Source organism: Thamnophis elegans, chromosome 9 (assembly GCF_009769535.1).
Source record: "Thamnophis elegans isolate rThaEle1 chromosome 9, rThaEle1.pri, whole genome shotgun sequence".
Lineage (NCBI taxonomy): Eukaryota > Metazoa > Chordata > Lepidosauria > Squamata > Colubridae > Thamnophis > Thamnophis elegans.
Genome location: NC_045549.1, coordinates 42,264,048 through 42,287,037, shown reverse-complemented (window position 1 = coordinate 42,287,037; position 22,990 = coordinate 42,264,048). Strand labels below are relative to the sequence as shown.

General features: G+C 34.6%; 1 protein-coding gene across 2 annotated transcripts; it reads right to left on the bottom strand.

The window, feature by feature from the left end:
* Positions 1–1,430: 1,430 nt before the first annotated feature.
* Positions 1,431–21,325, bottom strand: BBS7 (Bardet-Biedl syndrome 7). Of its 2 annotated transcripts, none has more exons than XM_032223538.1 (19): positions 21,041–21,325; positions 17,972–18,037; positions 17,066–17,128; positions 16,669–16,844; positions 15,519–15,705; positions 14,376–14,448; positions 13,986–14,102; positions 13,474–13,604; positions 12,167–12,251; positions 10,095–10,194; positions 8,507–8,699; positions 7,354–7,428; positions 6,944–7,009; positions 5,206–5,345; positions 4,709–4,873; positions 4,313–4,422; positions 4,117–4,220; positions 2,399–2,522; positions 1,431–1,689 (listed from the first exon to the last, which is right to left on the bottom strand). In XM_032223538.1, the coding sequence occupies exons 1-19, from the start codon at positions 21,074–21,076 to the stop codon at positions 1,553–1,555; spliced, it is 2,148 nt and encodes a 715-aa protein (XP_032079429.1). In that variant the 5' UTR covers positions 21,077–21,325; the 3' UTR covers positions 1,431–1,552. The 2 variants fall into 2 exon arrangements, with proteins under 2 accessions (XP_032079429.1, XP_032079430.1); XM_032223539.1 differs by lacking the exon at positions 21,041–21,325 and adding an exon at positions 20,665–20,881.
* Between the last annotated feature and the right edge of the window lie 1,665 nt (positions 21,326–22,990).

Here is a 22,990-nt window from a genome sequence, read left to right as displayed (position 1 = left end):
TTGAATCCACCAATGGGAAGGCGACTCTTGTACGTCACTGGAACGTCACCAAAAAAACAAAAGAGGCGGGGCGGGAAAGAGAGGACGGTGGAGGAGATCGCGTGACTCCTGGTTTTTGTGGTGCTCTGCCCTAGTTATTCTTGGGCAAAAAAAAAAAAAAAAGGTCCCGTCTGAAGAAATCGCGATTCGTAAAACTTGCGCGGAATAAGTTAGGCGGGAGAGTTCAAACATCCCTACTCCTAGTCGACGCCGGTGGACTAGACCAAACGGAACTGGTGGGGAGGGGGGGAGGTGACGTGTCAATTACAGGACTCAACTCCTTTTGCCACGATAGACACCTTTTGGGGTAAAAATATGTAAGTGGCTTGGCGTTACTTTCTGAGCGTCTTGTCCAACTTTCGAATCTAGTCTGTGGCCATACTGACGTTTATTTTTGCTGAATCAACCATGTGTAGACAAAGCGTGGTTTATTCAATTGTTTTGGGTTGGCGCAAGAAAGAGAAATTCGTCAAATCCATTTTACTTTATGCTGTTGACTTAATGGCTCACTCTGTCCTTGGTATATAATATAGGTTATATTGAATATGTTATCATATTTTTGTCAGGTTTCTTGGGTACTGGGTGTCCATTTGTGTTTGATAAGAAGACTATAAATGTTGACTATAACAATGTTAATCTCTTTGTCCAGTATTGTTAAATGTAAAAGCAGCCGGTACAGTCAGAATACCATATTACTCTTGATTTTCTAGATAAATATTGAAAAACGGATATTTAACAAGCTGAGCAATTTATTCTTTCTCCAATCACGAAAAAGTTAGAATATTTTTTTAACCATGGGTGTAATGGCTGGGGCTTTGTGGAGTTTCTACCATGCACAAGAAAAGAATTATTACCTGTTGATATGACTCAGCCATCATTGAAAAAATATTTAATTTTTTATCACATCTTAGTATGGTATGGAAAAGTCTGGACTAGTATTTTTGGGACATGTTGCTCACTTGAAATTTATTCAAATTCCATCTGCTAAGTGAATTCTTAGCAGCTTCAGCAAAAAAAAAATGCTTTTACCTGTTATAACCTGGGCTGAAGGAGAAAGTATAAAAGAGTTTTTCCCAATAGCTAAGGTATAGTCTGCCAGGCTCTGCCTCTCCAAGGCCAAGGGCCTCTCAATAGTGAATACATGCCAGATCGTCTAATCTCTCACCAAAATTCCTTCCAAGAAATCTGGTATTTAACTTGCAACCATGGAAAATAATTCAAAGTTAATCCATTTTATAAGGCATGGAAGTAGAACAACCATTTTATGTGTTACCTTATGTACTAAAAGTAAAGAATCTTGTTATTAATAAATATGCCATTATCTCTAATGTTTAGCCTAATGAGGGCAACTGGCAATTTAGAATTCTCTCTCCCAGAACACAACACAACAATTCAATAGAAAAAAAGCACTGTAATTATATATAAACTATATAAATGAAACAACAGTTTTCTTCATTTGCATCTTGGTATCTTCTCCTTAAAGAAATCTCATTGCTTTTTCAGTTCTTGTAGTTCAGGTAGCACTATCAAAAAATGCAAGTAATGTATTTTGATCATAGCTTCCTAAAATTTCCAGGAGGAGAGGAACTTTGGTTTTCACATTTGTACCTTTGAACTTAAATTTGTCAATGAACAAATCAGTAATCATACCTGAAAAATAAAATATACAAAACATTAATTGATCAAAATTAGAAAAGAACAATTTCATGTACTACTGAAAATGTTTAGTTAAGAACAGAATCCATGAGAGGTATTATTTTAAGGATGATCTATAAAATATAGGTAATGTGGAATAATCTGAATGAAATAGTTGTAGATCAGGAATCTTAACAAAAGAAATATAGAATGAAAGAAATCAGTGGTAAGTTTTTCATTTTCTTCAACATATTGTGCATTTTACCCAATATTTTCACATTTCTGTGTTTTAATGTGTAGTCAGTTTTCATGTATATTTATATTAAATATATAACCAGCTCAGTACATATGTATCTTCTACTTGCAGTATTGAATATGTCCAAAGACAGTAGGAAGACCTGTTCCAATCATAGAAACAAACAGTGATCCCTTGGGTTTGGAATATTTCAAACAAGTATTTATGGTAATTTTGAATGCATTAAATTATAATTACATATAATTTTTATACTAAATATAAAGCACTTCTATATATAATATCCACTACTTAACTATTTCCATCCTTCCTTTAACATAAAACATTGCATTGTGTGCTTTTCATTTTTAAAGGAACATCTTTTATCAAAGGGAAACAAATATTCAACAAGAATGACACATTTGTTTTCCCAGAGTTTTCCCATCACTGCTAGAACAAGAAGTAATAGTAGAAAAAAGTTAATCAACCAACCATAAAGTCTTTCAAGAGATGTTGGTTGTTTCTTGTGTTCTATAAGTAGCTGATCTGACTCTTCCAAAATATTGCGATACTCTGGAATTAGGAAATCCATGTTACCTTCATGAGCCTGCAATTCCTTAATCAGATAATAATAAAATGTTAAGACAATTAAAGAAGTTTAACTAAAATATGCACTAGATGGAAGGTTATACACATATGGGATGCAATTAAGAATCTCAATAAATGCATTATAGATAATATATATTAATATGTATAGATTATAGATAACTACCAACAGTTCAGCATTTCAAGTCTCACCGGCTCAAGGTTGACTCAGCCTTCCATCCTTCTGAGGTCAATAAAGTGAGGACCCAGATTGTTAGGGGCAATATGCTGACCCTGTGAACTACTTAGAGAGGGCTGTAAAGCACTCTGAAGCAGTATATAAGGCTAAGTGCTATTGCTGTTGTTTAATCAGTTCACAATTTTCTAAAACTATAACCTGATGGTTCCCCTATTTTTTAAAAGTCAAGAGAGAGATGTAAGCTGTTATTTAATTATGCTATTGTTGTGCAGTATTTCAGAGTCAATAGAGTCGACACTCTGTAGATGCATTATAGAAGATAGCAATTACTTATAACAGTTGTAACCATTATCTGTAATCTGCTCTTTATAGCTGCAGCATAATCCCAGGAAAACACATTTGAAAAAAGTTTTTTTTTCCAGCAGTAACACCTTACTGTTTACCAATGTGTTTGATTCACATATAAATTTATTTCATATAAACTTTTAAACTATGCTTATATAGTTTGCAAGGCTTGCAATAGAAACACAGCATTCTGGGATTATATATATATAATACTTCTAATCTTCTCAATAGCCAAAATATTCTCAGAAGACTGCAAGTAAACAAATAGAAGAGCCGTAAAATATATTTAATAGCACAAGAAGGAGATGAATGGATTAAAATATTACAATGTATTTATAATCAAACAATCAAGCTTACTTGATTGTTGGTCTTGCTAACCTTGGAGTTAATCTGAGGTCTGATTAGACTAACTAATCTAATCTGAGTGCTGATTACTGGTGAAGAGGTGCTGAAGTCTTTTTCAATTGCAAATACTTTTCCACTTGTAATTCAATATTATTCTTTACTAATGATTATCTTTTTCTAATTACTAATCAGAACACAACCATGGTAGTAATATTTGAAACTGGAATATATAGTATTAATTCTGAATGTTTGCCCACCGACCACAATATTGTCTGTTCTGATTTGAAGCAGTTCTCCAGGTAAAAATAGCTCCTCCTATAATTGTAATTGCAAGGACAACTTGGAATTTTCTGTATATAAAAACACATATTCTATTACTTATTGTCACTACATTACTGAATTCTAATTTTTTGAATTCTCAGATATCATGACTAGTTGCATATTAATGGTTTTCCCCCAAGAGAATACCTATCCTGAAACAAACTGATGCTGGAACTGAACAGACCCATTTGATTTTCCAGTTTAAGGAATTATCAAAGTATACCTTATCAGCAATAGAGTTTAGTCTATTATCTGATTATAATTTTTATAAGTTGTCCAAAGCTATTGGATGGCATATAAATCTATTAAATAGATAATTCCTATAGTTTTGAAAACAATGAATGAGCATGTAAGACAACAAAACAGATTACAAAATAAGCAAGCAAAACTATCAACTAATCTACTGAAGACTTACTTTTAAAGCATCTATTAGTTCAACTTTTTTAGCCAACATCAACTGGTATTCTAATTTTGGATGGATAAGGTTTAAAGTATGATTCACAGATGCTTCATCCATATCTAAAAGAAGACCCAACAAGAAAAAACTCAATAGCTACTGGTAATATTTTATGTACAGAATGAAATCATAAAATGTAAAAAAGAATCCTTACCACATGATATATTGAGGTTAATTTTCCTTTTAGTGGCTTCTTTAGAGAGTACATCCTTGAGAATGGATATTGTGGATATATTGTCAGATTTGAAATAACCCTCACCTTTCCTAAACAAACAATATAACACTCATTTAAAATAAAGATTCTTGGATAATTATTGTAATTCTAAACAGCACAACTAATACTTTAAAATATTTTTATGAGTTGACTAACATTAAGTACTTTGATCCCTAAATTAAATATTTCCCAATTGAGAAGTTTTAATTAATTTCAAAATGTTATAACTCTTCAAAGAAGTTTGATTAAACATCAGTTTTAATTCATCTGTTTAGGACTGAAGCATACTTTTTAAAAAAAAAAACGGTAGTCTTTTCAACAGTTGTTTCATTTTACCTATAAGTACATTCAAGCTGAGTATCCAAAAAAGTGTTCTGAAAGTAGAAGCTGACACTGTCTCCCACTGGTGTCTTTTCAGGAACTTCAGGCAAACAAAATACAATCCAGGAATGAACCTCAGCAAAACTGAACTGTCCTTTGAGAGTCAGTGTATTCATGGGTCTGGATAAAAGAAAATAAAACAAATACAGATTAAGTTCTTTAAAATCATTAAAAGAAAGTCTGCTTCATTCACAAGGATATAGATGTAAGAAGGCATTCAAGTCATTGCCTCATAAAATTGTTTTCAGTGCCAGAATGACATAAGGATAGTGCCTGTAATTTTCACATTTGGAGGCTAAGCACATTTAGCAGAATAACTTAAATTAAAATCAATACTGTTTTTTTTAGTAAAGGTTTGAAATTATAACATCTTTCAGAAGTCTTCACTTCAATACCGTTATTCAAACTAACTTGCAATTTAGATTCAATGTCCAAGAACTCTAAAACAATACCTATCATGGTCAAGGCAATGTGTTCTCTGATGAAGTGACAAAGGCTTAATCTGATACTGCCGAACTTGACAAGTTTTGGGTTGAACTCTTGGAATGACATACGCTTGCAGAGTTCCATAGCGACCTTCAATTGATAGAATCTGTTCAAGGAACACAGGAGTATAAATGTATCTGAATTTAGATTAATATACAAAACTTCTACTTCTATATACAAAATCAGTCTAAAATAGTTTAGAGTTTTCCTATAATGTTATTTGGTGATATTCATTATATTAAAACTTGTAACCAAGGATAGCAATTCAGTGGAAACACCAGCTACAATGCTATTCTGTCTATTTAGAAATTAGAAGTCTCAATGAATTCATTGGAAATTAAATTAATCCTAATTTAAGATTTCACTAAATATTGCTTAAACATTACCATGTCATGTTTAGAGTATGTTTCAACCGCTATATTAAATTAATATGTGAAAAATTCCTTGCATATTTTTTAGATATTGTGCCTTTGATTAAAAAAAACCTGAAACTATACTGATATAGAATAGAATAGAATAGAATAACAGAGTTGGAAGGGACCTTGGAGGTCTTCTAGTCGAACTCCCTGCTTAGGCAGGAAACCCTACAGCACTTCAGACCAATGGTTATTCAACATCTTAAAAACTTCCAGTGTTGGTGCATTCACAACTTCTGGAGGCAAGTTGTTCCACTGATTAATTGTTCTAACTGTCAGGAAATTTCTCTATGGTTGCTCTATGGTTGTGGTTGTTCTATGGTTGTGGGCCGGCTGCCAGCAGAGCGTACTCCCAGAGCATACAACCAGAGAGCGTATGCCCAGAGCAGCCACTGCTGGAAGACTCTGTTTGGAAGCTGCCGAAAAAGCCATGCTGGGATGGTGGTGGCAGCGGCAGGAGCGGAGATGCTCTGGCTCTGCAGGGAGAGCTGGGACAGGGTATCGTGAGGCTGGGAGGTGCGGGAGTGGAACAGCCGCTCGCGCAACCCCTCTCCAGCCTTGCAGAGCACCATTGACTGGCATTTCGAAGGCGCCAAGCTGTGAGAGCCAGGCGGCGGCGAACAGGCACTCACGCAGCTTGGTGACACCCCTAGGTCAGTGAACAGCACTGTGCCCGGCTGGAAAGGGGGTTTGCCGGGTGGCTGCTCGTGAGCGTAGTCGCTTCATGGCTGCTGTGCTGCTGTGACAGCGCAACATAGCTGTTTGCCACTGAGGCTGTGCCTGGCTCTTTGGGAGCCTGCTCGCAAGAGAGCAGCTGCCCAGCAACCCCAAAACAATAAGCATTCCCTTGATAATGAGGACCAAGCCATATTTTGTGGGTAAAAAGAAAATAAGACTGTCTTATTTTCAGGGAAACACGGTAGTTATATAAAAAGAAGATCTAAGAACTACTGAATTCAAGGAGCCTATATTAAGCCAGTAAGCCTCCGCAAAAGAACTAGTCATTTGAAAATTGGAAGATGATAATTAATTCCATCTGAATAAAGTGGGAAGGGTTAATTAACTTTCAAAGGTCAACTTACAGATCGTTTTTATGCATAATATCTATTTATGCCACATTAATGTTGCATATTTGAAAATTAGTACATAAATTCAGGAATTAGTACATAAATTCTAAAACAAAAATATAGCTTTTCTATAATTTTCAGGATTACTGCTGCTCTCTTCTGAATATGCTCTGAAATTTGCAATTTTGTAATAGAGTCAGTTATCTTGTTTAAGTCATTACCTTTAGTTCTATTCGGGTGGTATGTACTTGACATCGATAAGTAGCAAGGAGAAAGTTACCATTTGGCTGTGAAAAAAGTACAGTTGGAACAATAAATTTAGAAACTAGAATAGACACTCAAATTTGATCTAGTATGAAAATAAACATTTAGTATAAGCTAAATATAAAATATAAAAGTCAATTTAAAATTTGTTAACTATCGAAGAACTTAACATTTAGCAACGCTTTTCTTTTTAAAAGAAGAAATTTAATAAGTCAATAATAACTCAAATGTTATGTGCCTTAAAAGCATTTATATTAAAAACAAAATTTATCCAAATTGATTTAACAACTTTACTTTCAAGTAGATTTGAAAGCCAAAATCCAGTTAACTCCATTGAATTAAACTGAATTATAGCAATTGCACGTACCTCAGCTTCACAGTCGGTAAAACTGACCACAGCTGAATTTTTATCCACATCCTTTAGATCTATAGGAACATCACACTATGGTGACAAATAGTATCAAATTAAAGGCAGTTGAATATATAAGTAGTTCAATTGTCTCTTTATATAGTAATTAAGATTCTTATAAAACCTTACAGTAAAATTAGATCACTTGTCTAAAAAAGGAGCTGCTCCTAAACTTGTTTCACGCTTTGCTTTCTTTCAGTTATGCCAAATATATTTCAATACATTAAACATTAATAGATATTGATCCCATGCTTTTAGGGATTATTATCTTTATTAAATTAAAAGAGGCTGTCTTCAGCCATAGTCTTTTGCTCCTCTTTGAAGATCTCAGCCATTTTGAGAACTTTTTATTATTAAACAAGAGAGTTGCTGAAGGTAAGCTAAAATAAGAAAGCATGCAGTATCTTTTTTTTAACTTTGTTAGCGAAACAAAAGGGTAGAAAGCTGTGGTTTTATTTTACTATTTTTAAGTAATTTATAGCTTGGTTTTATTTACTGTGGGTGGTTAAAACTTTCTAATGTTTATGAACTCTGAATGGCCAGCAATTCTTAAATAATTTATAAAAAATTACTCTTTGATCACAAGAGGAAGTTAAGAAGATGGAGCAGGGATTAGAGATGCACTTTATTATTAAATAAAACTTCAATTATATTCTAAGGATATTATAAAAACTACTCAAACTACTTCAGATGCAATTATGTGTGGAAAGTTTTCAAACCACTGAGGCAATTTCACAAGTAGCTAATAATGCAAAAGACACAATTGCAACTTTGAAGTACAAATCTTCTACTGTGCTAAAAAGAGTCACATATCAACACCATTTTTTCCCTATCTACCCCACTTTTTTCGTTTTCCATTCCCTAGTTCCCATTATTTTTATTTCTTTTGTATTTTATACTCTGATAAACTGATATTATTTTTGAACTTAGAATAAACCTATCCATTTCAATCTGATTTTCTATATTTCAGTTTTTGTCAGAATACATATCTGTTCTAATTCCACCCAAGTATAACCCTAAAAAATGGATAATATTAGGAATTCATCTATTTTAAAGATAAACAAGAATCCAGTTGGCAAGACCTACCAAGTTTCTACAAACTGAGTCTCACCTGTAACAAGACAATATCAATTGCTGCCTGGACTTCTAAAACAAGGCTGTAGCTGGCATCATCTTTGTTTAATGCAAATTTATCATTTATACTGAATGTTGGGACTGCTGAAATAGCAGTGCTGGACTGAGAAGACTGCTGGTATTTTTCACGTTCTTGAAGTACTTTCATCTGTAACTGTTCCAATTCATTCCTATGACAACACAATAATTAGCAAACATAAAATTACTATATGTGTACACGTGCATGTTTATGCGCATGAGAAAGAAAGAGAAGAGAGAAACAATGTAAGATGGCGCCACTTAGAATAAAGTTGCTTAGAATAGCTCCGTGAAAAGATAAGTGACAAATAAATTTAACAAATAATAACATCATCAAACATCCACACCCGCATTACCCAGGTCCTTGGAAAGGACTCAGTAGGTAGACAAAAATGCCAAATTGAGTCTGAACATCTAGCTGACTGTGTGATGGACCATAAAAATAAATACATTAATATTAAAGTTATAAGCAGCAGAATTCTGTCCTGGAAATATATAATATATTTTTAAATGCTGGAATTATATTTACCTAATATTAGGTCAGACTAGTATTGAATTATATGCAATGCTCAAAAGAATGTGTACAAATAAAAATGATATTTAAAAAAACTTTTTTATTCAGAAGCCTACTGAAAACTTCTCATAACTTCTTGTAGGAGCTTTATTTTAAACCACAATCTGATCCTAGGGTAATTTTAGCAATTCCAACTATAACATTGAATCTGCTTGGCTGGTAGGTATTCTACAGTATATAGTATAGTCTTTATTATCATTGTACAAAATGAATACAACAAAATTGCTCAAGTAATTTAGAGACTGGTTGCTGCAGTTTCTCCTTTATCCCCTCTATCATTTATGATGTGTGAGCCAGAGAGAATTGTTCTTGGTGGTCCCCATTTTATGGAATATTCTCTGCCTGTGCTTACTCTAAAAGTCTTTAAAAATTGTCCAAAACACTATTATTGCGTATTGATTCTAAATGAATGGTGACTTTAATGTTCTGTTTTCTAATTATTGATTTCAATTATTATTTTTAATTCATTGTTTTAGACATCATTGTCCCACACACACAGAAAAGAGGGGTAAAATAAAGACTAAAATGCATTAAAAACAATACTCTAATTGAAATTGGTAGTAAAATATAGTACATTAAAGTTACCATTTATTTAATCCTCAAATTACAATGGCTATTAGGATATGAATTTTCACTGGCAAACAATGTAGTTATAAAGCACGATTAAAGCAATGGCAACCCCTGCAGTACCAGTTGCCAAATCCCATGGTTATTGGGCAAGGCTACATAAAGTGTGTTATAAAATCTATTTTATTCTCAAAAAGTATAAAGAGGAGGAGAGTTTACAAAAAAATAAAGTGATGCAAAACAATTATTGAAAGTTTAATAACAAATAATAACAAACATTTGGCTCGCCATTTACAATGCAACTAAATAGCAAGAACATAATTAGGGTTCACTGACATAAAACCACATTAGGCAAAATTATTGCCTCAGTATCATTTTTTGCTGTTTCACAAAATTGTTGCATTACCTTAAGAATGAAACTTTAGTCTGCATTTCATGAGTCATCTTCAATTCATCTAATCCACATTCTCCGTGAATAGGTTCAGTAGTTAATCCAGATACCCATCCTAAAAGATGAATATATGTTTAGATTTCTTATTCCTATTATGCAAACTTTTAGGTATTTCTACTCAAACTGCTGTCTATGTTTTGCCAGCTAGCAATTTTTAATTTTATTTATTTATTAAATTAATTGCTGCCCGCATCACTACAAGTCATGTGTCGGATAAGCAGCATTGTTAAGAATTGGAAGTTGCATGGAACTGTAGAAATTCATGACTGGAAGATGAAGAAAATGTCTGCTAGAACTGCTCCCAAAATGCTCTACAAACAGAACTCTCCCATTACTGAAAACAGCTTTCAGAAAAGGTCCATCATATAGTGTTGTTTATACAGTAAACAATGATCTGCATGGCACAGTTGCCAGAATAAACTTTTTCTATGATTTCTATGAAATTCATCTAAAGTATGCAAAAGAAAACTTTTGTAAGACTGAAACTATGGGAACAAGGTGTTCTGGACTGATGAACAGTGACATGCAGTCAGGGGAGGCAGGGCCTCAACACTATCATCATGAAAAGAAAAGAAAAATTAAAAGGAAAAAGGCTGAGGTAGTTGCTGCCAGAGTCACAGTGGATGACTCTGCTTAGTGCTTAACTGTTTAAAAAAGCCGCTTAAAAAGTGCCCTCTACAGGAGGAGGTGAGAGAACCACGTGCCTAATTTAGTCTATCTTTATGATCACTTGAGCAGAGTTAAGCAAGGGTTAAAAGCCGAAAAATTCCTTATGTAGATGAGGCATGTGGTTCTCTCGCCTCCTCCTGTAGAGGGCACTTTTTTTAGAGGCTTTTTTTAGTTAAGCAGAGTCATCCATTGGAGACTCTGGCAGCAGCTAACCCAGCCTGACTTCAGCAGATCTTGCCTTTTTCTTTTTAAATTTTTACATTTTCATCATGGCAGACAAGAGCAGAGTTGAAATCCTCTGACACAGCTGGAAAATGTATGTGGGTCAGAGGGAGGGGGGAGGAATTCAAAATTAATGTAATTTGTAAGTAATTGTATTATTGTAAGTAATTTGTGTGTGAGTGTGTGTTTTACCCGCCTCTGCTGGCGCGCGGGCTGGCACTTTATTTTTTATGTGGGACATAGCGGCCGACAGGGTTTTTGGACATAGCAGCAGGCCAGGGCTTTTGGACATAACGGCAGGGCAGCCTTTGCCTCTAGCGCTGGGGCGGCAGGGCGGCTTTGGTTCCATCCAGCATTGATTCTTTGAAGCTTTCCATAGGTCCTCTCTGCTTTTAAAGTCTTCCGTTGGTCTAAGGAAGTTTTTCCTCTATGGCAGACACGGCGGCAGGGCTTTAAAGCCCCGGCATCGTGTCCGACATAGAGCGGGACACATCCCGCTCTATGACGGACACGGCGCCGGGCGTCCGAACGCCCTGCCGCTGTGTCTGACATAGGGCGGCTTTTGCCCACTTGCCTCACCAGCCATAAACCTCACCGCACGTCACTGCTGATGAAATATATAAAGATTGAACTTTTTAGCCACAAACTACATAACATATTTGAAGATGGCAAACATGATTTGGAAAGTCAACATGTCCTAAAAGTTAATGCTCCAAGTCACTGAATAAATTGAAACTGAAAAGAGGTTAGACATTTAAGCAAAATAGCGACCTAATACACTGGCAAAACAATGGAGAAAATAAAAACAAGATTTTGAAATGGCCTTCACAGTAGTCAGATTGAAATATTTTTGAGGACCTGTGGAGATATCTCACAAGTAAATGCAGGGAGACCTAAAAATATTTCTCAACTATAGGAGTTATAGAGTGAAAGAAAAATTCCCAAACAAAGAATCTAGTCTAAACACAGCCAAAATGAATTTACAATGAACTCGCTGAATAGGTACCCCAAAAAGAGTTGGGCAATATATGTAATAACTGGTTTTTAAAAAATATTAAAAATATTTAAATAAATTTTATTTTATTCTTATTAAATTGTTAAAACTTTAAAGCTCTGAAAGTAGAAGTAAAATTAACCTGAAAATGTAGATGTTACAATCTCATCATAGCCCTCTTTTCCAACACAGCCACCTTGGATGGATGTGACACTCTCCGACAAGGCCTAAAACAACAAACAAGAACATATATTTACTTTTCCATGTTGTTTAAAATCTTACAAAATAATTAATTCTGAAAAACTCAGAGATTTCAAAAAAGTTGAAAAAGCAGATAGCAAGAAAGTCTACCTAACACAAAACACTTGTAACTACTTATAAAATACTTATAAAAATGGAGGATAATTGAATAAAATTGAAAACATTATTTTAATCCCTAACTCTCACATTTGAAAAAGATTGCATAAAATAGGTATTGTTTGCTTTTTGTTATATTCTCTTCATTATATATTCTTTCTTTACATTTCTCTTTTATTAAGTCTATGGCATTTCTGCCTCTAGACCAGGGGTTTCAAACTCATGGCCCGTGGACTGGATATGTCAAGTGTTGGCCACATCCATCCCAGTTTAGTGATTGGGGGGGGGGGGGGGGGTTTCATGTTATGTGACATGACAATTCAACCCCAAATTTATGTTGCTAAATGAGACATTTGTTAAGTGAGTTGTGCCCCATTTTACAACCTTGCTTGCTACTGTTCTTGTGAACTAGTGTAGGTGTTAAGTTAGTAACACAGTTTTAAGTGAATCTGGCTTCCCCATTGATTTTGCTTATCAAAAGATCAGAAAAGATGATCACAGGACACCAGGACATGCAAGTGCCATAAGTATGAGTCAGTTGCTAAGCATCTGAAATTTGATCATATGACCACAGAGATGCTGCAATGGTTGTAAGTATGAAAAATGGTCATAAGTTACTTTTTTCAGTGCTGTTGTATCTTTGAACAATCACTATATGAACTGTTGCAAGTGGAAGACTACGTGTAACAGAGTCCGAAAAGGTGTAGAAGTAGGCAGTCAAAAGGACTGGGGTTTTTAAACATCTAGGATTTTTGAGAAAAGAAAAAAAAGGCAGCTGAAGGAGGACATGACCAACACAATTTGTAAAACACACTCAAGAGGGTGCTAGTTGACTATTATGGGAAACAAAATGCAGGACTAAGGTGGGCTTTGCCTTGATCCAACAGAGATATATTTTTATTCTTCTAAATACAGATAAAGCAGCCACCTTGCTAAAACTAAATACTGTAGGTCATTTTTTCCTTATTTTTTTATGTGTTTATTTATTTATTTAGAGGGATGGGGGAGGGAGAGAGAACTATTTTGGAAAATAAACATTATAATACATTATTTTACTATAATTGAAACAATAGATTTACATAATATACTTACATATTCATATTTAAAAACAGGGCTCTTTTCAGTTTCAAATTTATATATCTCTAATATTCCATCATCTCTACCAATGAGCAATTCTTTAACTCCATCTCCCAAAATGTCAAAACTATCCATACATAAGATGCCTGACAAAAAGAATAAACAGGTATATATATCAAACATTTATAATTTCATCTATTACACTTAACCAGCATTCTACCTGGCTCTGGAGTGAAATAAGTTCCCCACAGGAGTTATATTTTAATCAAGTTATAAATAGAATAAGTACCACCATTATATAATCTTGAAACATCAATTTCATAGAAAATAGTTATTTATATCTGTTATCATAATGTTATATTAGGTACTAGATAAGGCTTAAGTTTCAGACCAATTTGATAGAAATTTTTACAAAAATAGTAGTGAAAAAGGATAGAATCTTATATACAGTATTTACTGTTTTTATTCCTATTTTTAAATAATATATTTTTAACCAAATTGTACTAAAACTGTTACAGAACACTTACCACCTCTTTTTTTCTCATTTCCAACTTTCCACTTTTCTATTGGGGAAACACCAGTAATCTGTACCAAGCCAATTTTGCCATCGGATGTCCCAAACAAAACATCTTCACCAGTGTCACCTAGAAATATAAATTAAAACTATTATTAGAATAATTATAGAGTAGAATATCTATTCAGTGGGTTCCAAAATTTATTTATTTTTAATTTCAGTTTTAGTAAATTAAAAAAAACCACTTTGCTTCATTTCCATCACTTTATATAAACTGGATCGGAATAATTCTATGTTCTAGAAAATACCCATGATAGTATGTGGAATTATTAAAATAATAATTTATTAAAATCAGATTCAACATTTTAATAATATTTAAAAGACTTCTAAATATTCTACTTACCACCATTTCCATTGTTCAAGGCCAGAACAGCAGGTGGACCTGGGACTTCCATTTCGTACAATAATTCTGAACCCTCAAAAAAAAAAAAAATGAAATGGAGATACGTTACTTGTAATCACTAACATTTAATTTTAATTTAGAAGAGATATACAGATTTTTTTTTATTTCAATACTGCATTCCTGTTTTTTGGATGGAATGAAAACTGGAGCCCTGACTGTCAATTGCATGCCCCTTTTAAACTTAGAGATTTAAAATCCCTATTTGAAGAATAGTATACCAGGACCTGAATTGCAGACTCTCCTATTTCCTCCTGGGTTCTGACATATACACTACTAGCAAAACTGCTAAGTTGATAGATAAGGCAGTTCATCTAAGAATCCATTATTCTGAATGTATCAGAATATCGTGGAAATGCAGTACATTTATTTGAATGTTGGTTCTTTGTATTTAGCAAATATGTAGTTTACTACTGTATTTTTTGCCTATTAATTTTCTGGAAACAGACTTTGTATTGTACCTTAATTTTTTTAATATCATTATAAGGCTAATCAATCAATGAACTGTCTAAACTATCAAATTATCAAAAACTGGAGCCTAATTCATCCGAACACATACATTTATTCCAAACTAGACTGCAGACCCAATCAAAGAAGAAATGATTTCTGAGCTGCTCCAGAATATATAATTAAGTGGCTGCAGCTCAGTTAAGCTTTTTTTTAAGTTTCACTCCTTCAAAAAGAGTGAATTCCAAAATTCTGGAAATAGAATTTCCAGAATCAGGAAATCTTTCTTCTTCTCAAAAGTAATTTAGTACTTTCTACCAATCCCGGTAGACAAAGAATTAGAGTAGCATTAAACTTGCTGCTCCTAATGCTCATCCCTATCCTTCCAACTTACAGAGAGCTGTACAATTACCCCAAATAAATAATAATCCATCCATGTATACATTAGCCTTTATTCAACTTAACCAAAATTGCTGCAAGCATATAAAATTTTCTTGTAAAAGATTGTGTACAATTATTGGTATGAACAGATGAACAATCTTCTGTTTCATTGTACTAACTTATCTTATAATTGTAATAAATAATGGTTAGTACTAATAAATCAGGCTTCAATAATGGCAACAAATAAAAAAGGTTTACCTGCAAAACTCTAAGAACTCTATCTTGACATGCTAATACTGGTATAATGCAAGACAGTTTATCTGGTGGAAGACAGAGTACATCGTTGATTTTATCCCCCGATAGGTAATAGTGCTGATCTTTACAGTCACAGTAATGGTTATAAATATAGCTTGCACCAAGAAAGAGATCTGATCCAGATATATACCTAAAATAATAACAGCAATGTAATTAAAACTTTCAAAATATAATTTATTAAGTATTTATACACTTGAAATCAACAAAACAATCCAATAAGAAATTTATTTTTTCCTCTGAAAAGTTTTGTTTTTAAATTTTTATAATTCTCTAAATACTACTAAATATGGCGAAAGTACTTTTGCAATGCAGTTGTGCTTACAGTGGAGGACTAAAAATAAGAAATATATTCTACTTATGCTAAAATACAATGTTTGTCTATTAAATAGAAACTAAAGGGATGAATTTAGAAAGAAATGGTTACAAAAATTAGCCTTGAAAATAGCAAGTGTTAGAAAGAAGCTCAGATTTATTGAGATACGAAAGGGAGAGAAGGGAAAACACAATCAAACTTTCAATATTCTGTTACTATAGCCCAGGGGTGTCAAACTTGCATCGCTAAGTTGTCATCATGTGATGTATCACAACTTTCCCCTTCGCTAAACTGAGGGTGGACGTGGCCAGCAAGTGATGTATCTGGGCCACAAGTTTGACACCCCTGCTATAGTCTATCAATAAAACATGGTCAACTTGTGCAGTCTGTTTCCTGGTTTGACCTAACTTGAAAGTCTGTCAAAATTGAGTTTTACTTCCCCTCTTAGACATGGTATGTAATTTGAGAGTTCGCCTACATATTCAGCAGGTGACATCTATAGCTAGGAAGGCTTTTTCACAGGTATATGTAGCCATTTGCAACTATTTTGGAGTCAGAAGATCCTGTTCATGGTTAATACCTCCTGCAGTTTAGAAACCTTTTTAAAATGTTCTTATGAGTGACAAAGAAAGAGGGTTCTTTATAATATGCAAGTGAAGATTGCAGCATGATGGTTTAATTATATGGATTTTCTTTTTGTCTATATGTGCGTTTCAGTCATTTTTAAGTTAAATATAGTAAGTAACTAAGTACTGTTAAGTCAATATTTAATATACACACATAGCTTTGATGTTTTCAGTAAGGTTGGTGTTAAATGAAAGAAACTGTTTCCCTTTTTTTGTGAAACCTCGAACTTCAGAACCAGCAGCCACGAAAATTTTCTCCTGAAGAGTATTAAGAGCACCTCCCAGTTCTAGTCTTGCAATCTTTTCTCCTGGCAAAGTCTTGAATACTGGCTAAAATACAAAAAATAAAATATATTCTGCATCATTACAAAATAAAGGTTCATAGGATTTGAATCACCGAAAACATATGTTTTTCTTTCTACTGTCATAGCGCATTTGAAAATGTGATCCTTCAAAATGGTTATCTTTATAATTACGACATTTTACAATAGTAAGTTACTTTATTTTGTTAATTTAAGTATTCATCTATATAAATCAATAAATAAACTTACGATAGCTTCTCCTTTTTTTATTCCAAAGCAGGTAATAACACCATCGTGATCTCCAGTAACAACCTTTAAAGTAAAATAAGAGGATATGTATATACTGTTGTTTTAAGAGTACAAAGGAAAACCAGTCCTTTTTGTTGGATGTATAATTATACACGGATCTAGATTTTTCTCTCTCTTCTATTTAATTCTTCCTCTTAAAATGCTGCATGACACTTGAAAATGTCTCCCTTGTGAAAAAAAATAAATTTTGTGAAAACATTTGAATGAAAAGGGGGCAAATATAAAGTATCACAGGAAAATATTCAAGGAGGAAATTCTAGTAAATAGCCAATGTAATATACTAAGCCTGGAAGAATTAAACTCATGGGCAGAAGAGTTATAATTGTATATAAAGGATAAAAAAGAAAAGTCATACTAAGGCCATAGAGATTGGGGGGAAAGGACAAATAGTGTATGTAGAAACTAGAAGAATAGTGTATAGTTGGGATGGATATCGTAGAAGAAACATCAGGAAAATAATGGAATGAAATTAAATTATTCAAATTGTGCATGTACAATCCTTTTGTCAAAGGATATATAAGAAAAAATGAACATTTATTATGTTGTAAAAATAAGATGACAAGCTGCCAAATTATATGTGAAAAAATATAGGAAAATTAAGAGGAAAGCTTAAGAGTTTTAAACATAAACAACAAGAGATTAAATCACAAAATCACTATTTGTATTTTAGGACAGTACACACATAAAATAGGTATAAATATTTTTTCTATACTATTTTTCTTTTTAAGAAAAAAGTACAATTTTTAGGTCTGATCTTTATCACATACAATTATTTTAATAAATACATTTCTATATAGCCTTGAGTTCTTGAACACAATATTGAATATGAATCAAATAAATAAGTACCTTCTGTGTAGCTTTGCGTCCTGATGCAGGGAGCAACTTCATGGTTTTCTGAGATGTCACACCCACCTAGATGCAAATAAAAATGTTAGTATTTACATTTGACTCATCCATTTTAAAACCAATTTTCATTTATCAAAATGTCAGTGCACTATAGTTATGGAGAAAAAGAAGTATTTAATTATTAAAATGCATACATGGTATTGGCTTTCCAACATATCATTGAGTACACATGCATATGGTTTCACTTTCTTTTTATATGTATACAGGCAGTCCTCAACTTAAAACCATTCATTTGGTGACAGTCTGAGTTACAATGGCACTGAAAAAAGTGACTTATGACCCATCTTTCACACTTACAACTTTGCACAATCCTTGTGGTCACATGATCAAAATTTGGATGCTTGCCACTGGCATATATTTATGGCAATTGCAGTGTCCCAACATCATGTGATCACATTTGCGAACTTCTGACAAGCAATGAGAAAGCCAGATTCACTTAACAACTGTGTTACTAACTCAACAACTGCAGTGATATACATAACTAAGGCAAGAAAGGTCATAAAATGGGAAAAACTCACTCAACAATTCCCTTATTTAGCAACAGAAATTCTGCTCCCAATTGTGGTCCTAAGTTGAAGGTACTATGAGTAAGAGATTATGATTCAATTGTAAATAGAGAATTTTTCTTCCACTCAGTTGTATCTGATTTTCGTCAGCTGACTGGACAAGTCCTTGCAGTTTTCTTAGCAAGGAAGCCATTGCCTCCTTCCCAAGTCTGAGAAAATGTGATTGTGCCAAAGTTGTCCAAGTGACTTTGTGCCTAAGGTAGGTTTAGAACTCAAGGTATCCCAGTTTTTAGCTTGATGCTTTAACCATTACACCAAACTGGTTCTCTCTCTTTACCTATTTTAATTTCAAAATATCCAGGCTCAAAATATTTTATCTTGGATATATTACAAACTCAAAACTCTTCTAAATCTTTAAAGTGAGTTCAAAATGATTTGAGCATACTCATTAAGAGCAAGCCTCCCTGAAGATAGTGGAACTTAATGGCAATTAGGCACACATCTTTGGATCCGCTTGATCAAAGAGCAAGTGGCAACCATAGCTAGCTTTCTTTAGTGCATTAACTGCAGGTGGTATATAACCATAAAAGCAAACTGAAACACCTTAACAAAAAAGTAACAAGAATAAAAAAGCCAGCCAAATTTTGAGGAAGATTATGCCACAAATCAGGCACCACATCCAAAACAATATGCTTTCTAAGTCTTGACAGACAGCATTGTTTCAAGGAAGAGAACTGAAGAGTGCCTCTTCTACTGGATCACTTTGGATACAACAAATAAACCAGTCCTATGTGTTAAAGAGCTTTACAAACACCTTGGATGGAATCCCACTGTAAGCATGTGCATTCACATAAGGATGTTAAATGGACTTACTGAGGTTCCCTTATAACTACTCATTCTGTTACATTTTGCACCAATTGCAGCCTCTAGGTCAGGGGTGTCAAACTGGCACCGCACAAGCTGGATGTGTCATGTGCAAGCCACGCCCACCCCAGCTCCATAAAGGGGGAAAAGGTAGAAAAAGTCACATGATGGCCACGTGACGCTGCAAGTTTGACACCCATTCTCTAGGTGGTCTTCAAAGGCCACCCCACGTAATATGCACTTGCAGTAGACCAACTGTGAGGTGACTAAGGGATGAGTGACCACAAGAAGAGCCTCCTATTTCAGCAATGGTCACCATTAGCACACTTGAGTTAGCCACAGCTATCAGCTGTTCCATGAGGAGTTGCAGATCCAAAAGGACCCTACCCTCAATTGTGAACTGGACTAAAGTGAAGGAATGCTACTCAAGGAACAGGAAACAGGCCAAAAACAGAAGCTAAGAATAAAGTATAGAAATACTGAAATATGAATCTTTTACATAAGGTCCATTTTAAGAAGTCTGTTAATAATTTTATGATGATATTAGGGTTACCAGAGCTGAGTTGCAGAAATATGGACACCCAGGAGATGGCAAGAAAGAGGAAATCTTATTAGTGGTCATCTAGACTTCTGCAGCCCAGATTTTTTTAGCCCCAGTGATAAACAGGGATACAAAATCCCATATTTTTCTGTATTCCTGGTATTCCTCTCTGGACCCAGATTCTGAAAATAAGAAATTAAACGTATTTGTTCAATACATGGGGTTTGTGTTAAGACATCTATATTCCAAGCAAATAAAGTACTGAACTGAAGCCAGGGTATCCCTGGGATCAAAGCAGTCGGGAGGATGGGCGCAGTTGTGCAATCCAAGTTTCAATGTGTGTGTGTGCATGTGCAACTGATCCATGATAAAAGGAGCAGGGCTTTGATTACAAGCCACTAACTTGATTTTTTTACCCACCCGCCCTTTTGTCAGAAACCTTTTCAGCTGCACATTTTATTTTATAATAATGTCTCTAGTAGGGCCTATATTGGATTAGACGCATTCTTGGATGTATAAGCTATGCCTTCTTTGCTTTGCAATATACTAGTTTCCCTTTGTTTTAATTAAAACGTGGAAACAATTAAAATTAGATAATCACTTATCTCTCAAATTAACACTGTCAGAAATTTTCCTCAACACTTCCTTACTAATAAAAAACTCCAATGATGGAAGTTTAACTAACAAAAAAGATAAAAGGTAACTGTGTAGGTTATAATTACTTTTATATCCAAAAGATTGAAGAGTCATGTTTCATCTCATTCTTTTTTCCCAACTGGATTTATTAAACTATTCAAAAAAAAAATCAGACTTCTCTTCCTGCAAATTATTGGTAAAATTGCTAATTCCCAAGCAGGAATTGTCAAAATGGTGCCATCCAGATGGGTTGGGCTACAACTCCACCTCCCGGCCAATACTGTCAATAGGTCAACCCTTTTGCAGGGCTTTTTGCGGGAAAGCTGCCATAGACGTGCGAATACGGGTGGTCTGCAATAACAACTGCTTAGAGAAGGAAGACTAAAAAACCTATGCTTCCGGGGGAGAGGGCACAAAACAGCCGACATTCGCCATCACAGGCATCGCGTCCGCCCGCTGTACCTGCAGGTAATCCATCCGGTTCAGACTCAGTTCCATGGCAATGGGCAATGGGCAAGTTACCAAGGCTGGCTTCGGCTTCCTCTTTCCAGTACTCCTCGGGCATCAGTATCGCGAAAGCTTAGGGCCTAAAAACGATCTCCCGACCTCTGGTTACTATGACGACGAGGCAGTGTTGCGTAAACCCGAAAATGCCCTGGTTTTTTTATTGGAGGCGGTGCGCTCTTGGGCGGTACGCTTCGCTTTAAACGCGCCTCGTGATTGAAGGAGGAGCTGTCACTCAAGCAAAATAAATAAATCCCCAGCTCGGGATAAAAACTCAAGAGCATCTGAAACTTGGAGGTGATCTCAAGGAGGAGGTGAAGCTTCCCAAGCGGAGTCTTGGATTTAGCAGGGGAACAAAGCTGGCTGCAGGTGTTCTGGGGGGCTGAAAACCACACATTTCATAGCTGTCAAGTTTGAGAAACACCAGGTTAGAGGAAGGCATTTTATTATCGCATAATAATAATTCGAGGCCTGTGTTCAAGTGACCACTACCTAGTTAGTTAACTGACACATGTTGTATGTAGTTAGCCAAGAACCATGGTTTACTCAATTAATTTACGGGCTATACAATTCACTAAAATACCACTAACAAATTGGTATAGCATGTCTGTTAGTGGTCGTCTAGTTTGTGGTTCATCGTGCTGGGCAAAAAAAATAATCGGTGTATGCAGTTTTTTAATTGAAGGTACATAGAGAAAAATGTGAACAGATTTAAAAAAGTAACATGCAAAAATATCGTGACAATTAAGTTGAATTTTGAGAAGCAGAGTGACCATAAATGCTGTGTCTGAAAAGTGCTTTTCCAAGAAGCCTCAAAATGCTAGATTAGTGAATACATATAGTGCAATTTGTATCTGTTAAACTTAAGATTCATGTGGTTCTTCATGGCTTAGCCTTAGATCAGTGAATACAGTTAGTCCTTGACTTATGAGCAATGGTGTATTAACCATTAAGTCCACTAAGCATATACTTAGGGCACCAGACCCAAAGGGGGCACCACAAAGTTGAGAAAGAAAAAAAAACAACCACTGAAGATTTTTACAGTATATACAAAGGAGGGAGGGGCACCAAGATTTGTCAGTGCTTAGGGCACCAGTGAGCCTTAATCCGCCACTGCTTATGAGTCATGACCATTCATTCAGCAGTCTAGGATCACCACCCCACCACTCCAGGCAATCCAAATTCTGCCTAACACTGCAACGTGGAGAGCCTGGATTGCATGGTTGCCTTGATTAATGACAGCAATAATTTAAGGATCGTAATTCTGGACTCAGTTTGTGGTCATACGTCAAAGACTACTTGTACTGGACTATATAAATTAGAATATTGTAATGTCCCCTTACCAGGTTGCAGTAGAGATATGGGAAGCCAGCTCTTCTCAGCTATTCCTCAGCAGCAAGTAGATATTTTGCTGCCAAAGATCTCACAGTTAGTTTGTATGACCTGCACCCAAACAACTGCATTGAATAAATCATTGGAAGTTGACCACTGGAAGTAAATAATGTAAACACAGCTAATTGAACATTCAATGATGTTTGAAGTTCATTGCTTTCTTCTTTTCTAATCCTTTTTTTCTTGGGTGATGCACATTAATCTTCACCTTTTGGGTAGAGGTGATTTGAATATTATTCATTTTATATTAGCCACTAAGAACTTTTTCAGCTAAATTCAGAACAAAAATAAATTAGGACAAATAAACTGAAATATAAAACGATTTCTTTTTAAATAATACTTAATTCAGATCAAGCTATTTTATACTCTTTATTTGAATCTTACATAGTACTGAAAAAGTATTCTAGAAATGAAAGTTGAAATCAGAATTGGGCAAATGCCAGATAACTTGGAGATTTGGATGTAAATAAAATAAACTCCAAAAGCACTTGTCTGCATTCCATATATTTTAAGGGT

Excerpts from the sequence above, each read along its gene's own strand:
- BBS7 (XM_032223538.1), bottom strand. The coding sequence starts at position 21,076 with ATGGAACTGAGTCTGAACCGGATGGATTACCTGCAG. Across the intron at positions 14,103-14,375 it reads CTTGAACAATGGAAATGGTG|GTGACACTGGTGAAGATGTT; the intron begins GTAAGTAGAATA and ends TTATATTTCTAG. Across the intron at positions 13,605-13,985 it reads AAATGAGAAAAAAAGAGGTG|GCATCTTATGTATGGATAGT; the intron begins GTAAGTGTTCTG and ends TCTTTTTGTCAG.